Consider the following 9,855-nt stretch of genomic DNA (forward strand, 5'->3'; position numbering starts at 1 on the left):
GGATCTGTGAGGTGGTTTGCAGGGTCTCAGAGGATTTTGGGGTGGGGGGTGGGGGTTTAAGGGAAGGGGGGGACAGGTAGGGTGTGGGTTAAGGAGGTAGGGGGGACATGGAGAATACGGGGTGAGGGGGAGGAGGGATAGGGAGGGTATGGGATGAAGGGGAGGGGGGACATGATGGGAATGGGGAAGGGGTGTCAGGGTCAGAATGGGGTGGGGGGGGAGGGTTGGGTGGGGGCAGGTAGGGTGAGGGGAAGGGAGGGTTTCTATGCAGAGGGGGGTGGTGGTGTGGCGCCCCCCCCCCCCCTCTGATTTGCTGGGATGCTGCTTTTGGGTTCTCCTCTTGTCTCTGGGACTGTTGTGTTGAGGGCTGTGATTTCGTGGTTTGCTCCTCTCCCTGCGCTTCCTCCTTGCCTCTGCTGCCCTGGCTCTCTCCTCCTTCGTCCTGTCCCTCTGGAGGAATACTTTTTTGTATCCCTCCATATGCTGCAGACGACTCTTCCTTTCGAGAATGTCCTCCTTCGTGGTTTCGTTTGTAAACACCACCTTTACAAGTCGGTTTCTGTCCTTGTTGTACCAGCCCAACCTGAAAACCTTCTCAATGTTATGTACTGCCCCTTCCATCTGTAACCCTTTCAGTAGCCCATGTACTGCCTCTCTATCCTTGCCATTCCATTTTTGCCTGTTGGATCCTTCCTGTTCTTTGATGCCTACAACTACCACTGATCTTTTTCTCTCCAGCAGTTGAGTGGTGCACCTTGCTGCTTCCTGTGAGGTGGCTGCTTGCATCGCTATCTCCCTCACTGTGGCCATTGCTTCTGAGCTCTTTTTCAGTATATCTGCAATGTATCAGGTACAGAGGTATTTCCTTCCAATGTAACATTCCCACCTTCCCTTTGGATGGTTATCTGATGCTCGGTCTCTTTATTTTTCTCTGAGAGATTTGATCTCCTCCCTTGCTGATGCTAGCTCACTTTGCAGGTTGTTAATTGTAATCCTCATTTCATTCATCTCCCTCCTGAATTCCTCCAGACTTGGGTTACCATGTCGTTCGTTTTGGTCACTCTGGCTGTTCCCTGTGTCCCTGTTGCATCCACCTGCCATTTGCCCTTGTCAAGAGAGAGAGAGAGAGAGAGATCAAACAAAGGAATTAGCAATTCCTTTGTTATGATCTCCCTGGCTGCTTCCCGTGTCCCTGTTGCGGCCTCCCTGCCATTCTGTCCCTGTCAAGAGAGCGAGTGTGTGTGTGTGTGTGTGTGTGTGGGGGCGGGGGGGGGGGGGAAGAGACGTTTGAATCTTTTTAAGGACGTTCAGGGCATCTTAGGTTTCCAGGCGTGGTGTTCCTGGAGCAATTTGGGCACTTGGCTTGGATGGGCTGGTTTGCCTTGTTATCCAGGTATATTTGTGTCCTGGGGCTGGTTGCAGACTCCACCCCTCACTGGGCGTTGCCAGCCATCCTTGTGATGTCCAAATTTGCATCCGAGGCGCTCTTGGTATGTAAGGCCTGTGGTGGATCACGCCCCTAATGCCAAGATAGTTTCTCTGGGATCCGTCCTCTTACTGTGAGAAGGACTTGGGTTTCTTGCTTCGTGGCTTTTTCCTGGCATCTTTCTGCTGACACCGTATAATTCAGCTTCGATATGAGCTAGGGCTATGTGCAAGGGATAGTGGTTATCTTTGGATTTCGGGACTTGGCGTCCCTGCGGCCCGGTCCTCGACCAGGCTTCCTTTTGTTACACCCCCCCCCTCCCAGGAAGCAGCCCATAGCAACTGTCAAACTGCCAGGTACCTATTTACTGCTAGGTAACAGGGGTATGGGGCATCAGGGTGAAAAACATTGCCCATTTGTCTCCACCTGTACTGGTGATCGAACCCGGAACCTCAGGACTACGAATACGAAGCTTTGTCCACTCGGCCGTCAGACGCCCTTATAATTGTGGTGGACAATGATTTTCCTTATTTTGTCCTCTGGTTTTAGTTCGTCTCATTTTCTGTGATTTTTAAGAATGGTTACAGCTGTCTAGTCTTCAGACCTTAGAATATATTTGCCTCTGAGGTTTGGCTTTGCTTTGATCTGGAGCTTGGGGTACTTTGTTGTTTACGAGGAGACATCATGCTGTACCTAGAAGACTGGCAGTGCAGATTTAATCAGTAGCTGGCGTGCTCATCTGTAGAGGACTGTTCTCGATACGTCAGAATGGAGTGGTTCTTCCTGTTGGCTTTGGTCACAGAACGCCAATTGCCATCACTGTCGGAACTTGTACTGAAGAGTTTTCTTTTTGTGATTGGGAGCAGCATCGTTGGTTCCCACACAATTCATCTGGTGGTCCATTCTGTCAGCCAAATGATTACTGTGGAGTGATGTCTCTTGTGATTCGTCGAAGTTACAATGAGGCCATAGTTTTTGGTCTTTTTGACTTGAATTTTGACTTTTAAAGTGCTAGATTCCTCAATTTTGCAAAATTGTCTACGTTGATGTGCAAGGATAACACAGGGACAGTATGGAGAGTGGAAGAGTTTGGTTGTTGGATAACACTAGACATTTCTTGACTTGAATGTTCTCCTAATGTCTTAATTGTCCCTGGATGATCATTTATGCTAATTACCACACACAAAATTCTAAAGTATGACTATGCAGATCTTTAGTCCTATCTGCATTACCTTCCTTACTACCCCAGTAAAAGAAGAAATGACTGGCTGGGCTGGGTATTGGCCATAACTAAACTGGTGAGCCATAATTATATTTGTGCTCTAGTCGCCAAATGCAGTCCTCCATTTAGTGGCACACCACTTTGAACAGTCCTGATCTAGGATTCTTAAATTTTATTTACTAGAGTATTATACCTCAGTGGGATCTTTATCAAGTAACATTTGACTGCTGTTGCTTGAATGAGTGATAATTCTTAGACATGTGCCATGTGATAAGTGCCACATTACCCTGCCACACTCAAACGAGTTTTGGTGACGGGGCCCACGCACGACTTCCTTGGGCTGGTGAAGATTACCTGGGCCCCTTCTACCCCTCTTTGGGCGTTTTACACTCTAAAGTACACCCATTGGGAGCTTGTTCAGGTCAATGGAGTGTCCTGCTGGATACCCAGCCATCCCTTTGGTGGATGGCTGGGTATGCAGCCATGGGAGAAGGCTTCCCACCAGTGTCAGAATGTTAAGAGGCAATGCGACTGTTGAAAAGTGGGAGTACTCCAGGGGACGACGCACCCCTTCCTGCCAGCACTTGGCCTCCCATAGGTGTCCTGGTAGGTGGTATATCTTCACTCGCAGGCTTTTGAAATTAATGCTGCATAGATACCGAACTATTTACACAGGCCCCGTGAGGTGGGCGATTAACCCCCCCTCCAACCATCCCGAGTCTGCTGGTGATGGGAGATGGGGCTCCATAACCCAGGCTGTTGGGCCCTGACCTGGCTCCTTTGACTCCAGATTGGCCCTCTCTGCTCCCATTCCTCTTCCGTGGCAGAATTGAGTCCAGGGCCCCCAGTAATGACCACCTACACCCTAGTGACTCTTGTGACAACGGCATCTTTTAACACTACTCCTACGGGAAGTACAGCCCCGTACTTCCCACGCACTAATGTGCATGATTACTCCAACCTCATATGTTCAAAGAGTTGTTTGGTCCTGCCAAGTGGGCTACGTATTTTGATCTTTCTTTCTTTTGATAATTACTTACTTACTTTTGATCTTTCTCGCATAGATAGTATGTCCTGATGACTTAACATCCATAAACTCCTAATGTATACCCAAGTTGGTTCTAACTAACCTGAACTGGCACTCTTGTTACAGCCCCTTCTCTGGAGGCGATATACTGCCTGGGATCGTAGTCTTTCAATAGTGACACCTCCAGTTCGGGTATCTAAAATTGCCTAGTTAAATGCCAACATTGGCAGTCTGACACCATGTCGCGACTGGACTTAGCGCTAATAGACTTTCACGAGGACATTAAATATATTCCAGAGGCCCAAGGTCATTTTATCATCCAGATTGATAAGTTTACTCGACCTCGTTGTCGTTGTCACTCTTTAGGTGGTCAAAATCACCTGATATTAGGTCCCTTGTTTCCTCAATTATTCTTGCAGGTGTCAGATGCTCAATTTAGGAATAAATCTATGAATATAAGAATAAAAGTAACTGTAGAAAGCCTATTGGCCCATAAGAGGCAGCTCCTATTTATAACCACCCAATCCCACTCGTATACGTATCCAACTCACATTTGAAACAATCGCGGGACCCCATCTCCACGTTACACGGTAATTTGTTTAACAAATAAACAACCCTGTTACCGAATCGGTATTTACCCAGGTCATTCAGATTTCTGAACTTGTCCAGTTTATACCCATTGGTTCGTGTTCTGTTTTGTTTTGATACTTTTAATACCCTATTAATCTCCTTTATGTCCATTCATCCACTTGTAAACCTCTCCTGTCACCCCTAACTCTTCGCCTTTCCATTGAATGCAATTTAAGCTTTGTTAATCTTTCTGCACAAGACGGGATTCAAATATTTGTGAATTAGTCATCCTATGCTGGACACATTAAAGTGGAATTTATACCCATTCTATAGTACATAGACCTAAACTGAACTGCAAAATCTAAATGGGGCCAAACCAGAGTAAGTTGTAGTTGAACACCACCAGGTGTCTTGATACTAACGCTTAGATTAATAAATCCCAGTTTCCTATTTGTCTTATTACGAACATTTATGCATTGAATTTTTGGCTTAAAATTCTTACTAATCGTAACTCCATAATCTCGACACTATTTAGCTCGTGTTTTGTAACTCTCATTACCTAGCCTCAAAACCTTAAATTTGTCGGCATTAAACTGCATCTGCCAATCTTTTGACCATTTGAAAAACTTATTTAGGTTTTAAGACAGTCTTAAGTCTTATTTAGGTAAGACAAAACATTGTCTTACGGTTGTGCATATCCTTGCTGAATGCCCTGACCTCCAGGATGTCTTGCTTCCTGACTGCCACTCGTGGTAATATCTTGATGTGATAGCGAGTCTTCAGTGTTAATTACCCTCCCAATACTTGTATCATCGGCAAATTTGCAAATATTGCTGCTCTAACCTGAATCTAAATCATTTATATAATAACCGAGGTCCCAGGACAGACCATTGAGGCACTCCACTTAAATTTTCCCACTCTAACGTAACCTCTATGTTTAGTTTTCTTGGGTATAGGAATGCCCTGATCCATCTTAATGTAGAACCCTCAACTGTAGATATTGTTTGTCCTCTGGTGCTCGTATTTTTGTGAGTAAATAGTACACGTGTTCCATTTCTCCTCCCACAAATGTTCCGCATACTTTTCCTGTTCTTAAACACCTGTTAGACTCATTACCAGAGCCTGTGATCCTTTGGGCAGTTATAACTGCCGGTATACACATTGGGACGATATTCTATTTATATTTAAACAATAATAGTAGTTGGAGTTGACCTCTTTTTGAATTCTGGTGAACCGACTAATGTTGACTTGCACACTTTCACCCTTTCCTGTCGTGATCTTTCTTTGTTCATATTCTCTCTATTTGGATTTCACATGGCGGGTTCTTGACCTCCATAACATTTTTCCCATCTTGTTAAATTTTCACCCCTCCCAAAGTGACAATTTGCTACCTTTGGTCTGCATCATTAATTGTAGTCTCGGGACAAGCGAAAGTGTTCCTTGGTAGAAATTGCTGCTCGGGGTGTATGCTGTAAGCGTGCAGCCTGGAAGAAACACCAGCGCCGGTAAACGCCGATTCTCGTATTTAATTGGGGAAAGTGCAGTGGCCCATGGGGCCATCCGTGCGGCTAAGCAGGAGTTTGAAATCCTCAGTCATTATGATCGACACTGCTCTCCCCCAGATCTCAAAAACTGCGTAAGATGGAGATTAAGTTTGTTGCAGATTTCTCCAGTCTTTCACCTCCAAGGTTCTGTTGTGGTGGGATCAGATGTCGATCGCGTCCGAACTGGGTTCACACTTTTCCGCTGTTGGCTCTGGTTCACTGCTTCCTCTCTCGGAATCCTTCTTGAATCTTGTCACTTTGCCTTTTTTTCCCCTCCCCTACATCTCCAGCTATCCTATGATTTTCTCTCCCTGGAACTCGTCTACCCTGATAGTCTGCTGTTCTTTGGCAGCGGGCTCGAATAACATCCACAGACGCTATGGCATCTCTCTCCATGCACATGTAGCGAGTAGATTATCCCAATAATATACTCACTCCAAATGCAGTGTTAATATTCCTGTCAACCTTTGGAGATGAATGAGGTGAGGCGTTGCCCGGGCAACACGTGAGGTGTTGCCCGGGCAACACGGTGAGGTGTTGCCCGAGCATAAGCAGCAGAATAGGAAACATTAACTAGCCTACTTTCAAGTGTGGTCTAGAGCAGACACTTGCGAGATACTGTACCGACGCTCAGTGCGCTCAACTCACACCAAAGTATCACCTGTGTACTTCTGTATATTCGACCAAATATATATATAGTATCTTAGTGTCTGTGTTTGTCACCATACTTTACGTAACAATAGAACCGTTACACACATTTCAGTATTTACCGAATAGTTGTAACTGCATCTGTGGGCGGGGGGAGGGGGAGATAGAATAGTCAGTCCCAGGGAGTGGCTTGAGGCGGGTGTTCTTCCTTGTCGGAAATCGGGTTCACTTGGGACGAGAGAAAGTGTCTCGACCTAGTTATTTAAGCCTTTCGTGGTAATATCCCTCTTTCTGCAAGGCTTCCTCTGTCGTTCCTTTAGAGCGAGGCTTGGTACCACTTTCGCTACATGTTTTCAACAATATGAAAAAGGGTACCCCCAAAGAAGTGTTAACAGTACTTTTATTTTTCCTGGTTGCCTTCAATGGTCGTCTTTCCAGCGTTTACTCTGGGAATTTCTCCACTTTCTATGTTGATGATCTTACCCTCTTCTATAGAAATGACTCGAATTTTCCCCAACGGTGGCTTTAACATGGAATTGAAGCAGTGTCGTTCTGTATCAATTATGGCCCAAGTTTTCTACAACAGTATGTGTAAAGGCAAAGACTTTTTAATAGTTAGGAACTTGCTCATCCTTAGTTTTTGTTAGGTTATTGCAGTCCCCTTTTGTATAACATTTAGTAGAAACTTTAGCGGTTAATCTGACACGACTGTTTTGGTGGCCTCCCGTCTCTTGCTTCACAGTTGAATGTTTTAATGCCCTTAACTTAGTCTTGTCCAATACTTCTTGGAGAGCTGTTTCTCTATTCACATTCCTCTCGCGTGATTTCTAAACTCGGTTATGGCAGTCTTTTACTAGTCGGATTCTCCTTAAACTCTTCGTCTTGATGTTCACCATATTGGGTTACACCTCGGCTTAGGTGCATTTCGTTTGACCCTGTGTGCTTTAACCGGCATCCAGTCTCTACAGGATTGGCGTGATCCCTACTGTGTCTGCTACCTTACGCGGTCCCTACAACACGGTCACTCTAGCTTATGTCGTGCTTTGATCGTTGCCTCTCCTGTGGGTCCCTGTTCCTCTTTATCTTCCTTTAACCGTTTTCTCTAGCGTGCAAGATATTATTAGTTACCAATATTCCTCAGTGTCGGTCCATCCTAGGTGCCATTGAGGGGTCCCCACTTCAAAGCTTTGCGAAACCTTGATTCACCTTGCAAAAGCTTCTATTCCCTCCTACAATTGTCAAACTTACTTTCTTTGCACACAACTGCTTCGTTGCAGTCTTCAGATGGGTCCAAGTCTGCCGACGGTACAAGCTACTGTTATATTTCCTGACAACACCTGTGTGGCGTTTCCCTGTAGACCAGCATCTTCCTGGCAGAACTATGCCATTTCGTAACCTTAACTGTTTTCTCACTATTGACATTACTTTGTCATTGTAGTTGACTCTCGCAGTGCCCTCATGGCTCTTGTCATTTAACAGTGCATCCTGTGGTAGTCGAAATTCAACATTGTACGTTTGTCCAGCCGATTTAAAACGGTCTAGTTTTGCATTTGGTACCAGCCATTAGTTTCTTAATGAGCCTGCGAATGCTGCTGCCGAGGCTATCTGCACTTGTCCTATTTCTCGCACAGGATTTCCTCGATTTTGTCATTCATTCCTCGGTGTCCGTTGACAGGGTCGTCGGTCGTATTACTGCTAACACACTGCATGTTCTTAAGGATAATCTTTGTCTTCATTTGCACCACTGTAACTGGTGGTGGAAAATGGCTCTGGCGAGGTTACGTATTGGCTGTACACGTTTCTCTCGGGCACTTAATGGAGCGCCCCCCTGCTCCTTATTGCCCGAACTGCATTGTCTTACGGTTGTGCATATCCTTGCTGAATGCCCTGACCTCCAGGATGTCTTGCTTCCTGACTGCCACTCATGGTAATTTTTCCCACTATAAAAGACATCAAAGATGTTATAAACTTGAAAAATCTGCATGGAAATTCTTCAGTGCAGTGAAGTCATTTTGTAGTCTACCGCTACCGTTCTAGATCGGAATGGCCTCCTCCCAAAGCTATCGGCATAAACTATGGTGATGCCCACTGTACATTTCTTGCTCATGTATGCACTGTGTTAACGTGGTCCAGACGCTATCATTGTCAAAGGTAAGATGCTGGGTCTGATGGTACTTACAATCGTGCATTTCATATATGGTTATATGAATGGATCTATAGCGTATATAATTTTTTCACAAAATTGAACACAAATCAATGGATACATGTTTGATAATATTAGATATGGGAGATATGAGTGGGAATACTTGTTACTTCAATATTTCTTAAAACAACATAGAAGTAGGATTGCTTCATTGTTTAAAGCTTGCTCTGTGACTTGACCATGAAGCTTTTACTTCTATAACCCTAAAGACTTTGCACATTTATCTTGTATTCTTGTTATATTCCTTAGTCACCGCCTTAGATTTCCATTCAGGTCTAGTTATGAATGTTCTTTCGCTGGCTTTCATAGATGGCTCGGCTAAACTTCCAGTCGCCCAACATTGGACATAAGAACTGTGAAGATAATTTACTTTTGGGCTCGGAAGGGAGCTTGTGTTCAGTAGTAGTTACTTTTAATAACTCCTATTAAACCGTGGGTATAGGGAATAGTCTTATTTGGACATCTATTTGAAATGAAAAATCCTCGTCACGGCCCTTGTGGATTTGTTCATTTGATGCATAACGTTATTGTGATCTGTGTGTGTGAGATCTCTTTGAAATATTTCTTGAAAAAAGATTTCCATGTTAAACTCTAAATTTCCAGCTTTCTGTACTTTGATGTTTTTTTCAGGTGGTGTACATTGCTAGAGATCCCAAGGACGTGGTTGTATCGCTATTCTATCACTTCTGCAACGTAAGGTTCCACAACTATACTGGCACCCGCGACAACTTCGTCAAGCATTTTATAAACAATGATTGTAAGTAAATCCGTTTTGGTGTTTGAGAAGCCTCTAAAAAAAGGCACAAATTAAGTGCTTGGATAAAACTAACACGATCCGAACATTAATATTTAGTGTAAAAAAACTACTATTCATGCGACTCGTTATATCATTGCCAATACATTGGTTAATCTGTTCTAAAGTGTAGCACATGACAGCTGGTATGCTAAGTCCCCCCACACCCAGTGGCAGACATTTGACATTAACAGCCACGACTTAACGGGTAGCTTCCAAATAAACAAGTTTTGTTAACTATAGGTGCTAGTTTGTAATTTTTCATCCAGGGCGTAACTTTGTAAATAGCTATGGTTGTTAGTGCTTGTACTTGGTGGTTTCAAATGTTAATCTTTCAGTTCTCTTGCCGAATGGTAACTTTAGTGTGCTGAAGAGGCTTCTATACTGGGTTATAGGTCTGGTAGGTTATTTGAGGCACTTGG

General features: G+C 44.4%; 1 protein-coding gene across 7 annotated transcripts in view; it reads left to right on the plus strand.

Moving 5' to 3' along the window:
* Positions 1-9,632, plus strand: part of LOC123749948 (sulfotransferase 1A1-like) — a 29,984-nt gene extending 20,352 nt beyond the window's left edge. For 3 of the 7 annotated variants that reach the window (XM_069330437.1, XM_069330433.1, XM_069330434.1), the window contains exon 5: positions 9,271-9,632. In XM_069330437.1, coding sequence (XP_069186538.1) covers positions 9,271-9,405 — 135 coding nt within the window. In that variant the 3' untranslated portion in view covers positions 9,406-9,632. The remainder of the gene's footprint in view (positions 1-9,270) is intronic. The other 4 variants (XM_069330432.1, XM_069330430.1, XM_069330431.1 and 1 more) reach the window with 2 other exon arrangements.
* The last annotated feature ends 223 nt before the right edge of the window (positions 9,633-9,855 follow it).

The sequence above is a fragment of the Procambarus clarkii genome, chromosome 24 (genome assembly GCF_040958095.1).
Source record: "Procambarus clarkii isolate CNS0578487 chromosome 24, FALCON_Pclarkii_2.0, whole genome shotgun sequence".
Lineage (NCBI taxonomy): Eukaryota > Metazoa > Arthropoda > Malacostraca > Decapoda > Cambaridae > Procambarus > Procambarus clarkii.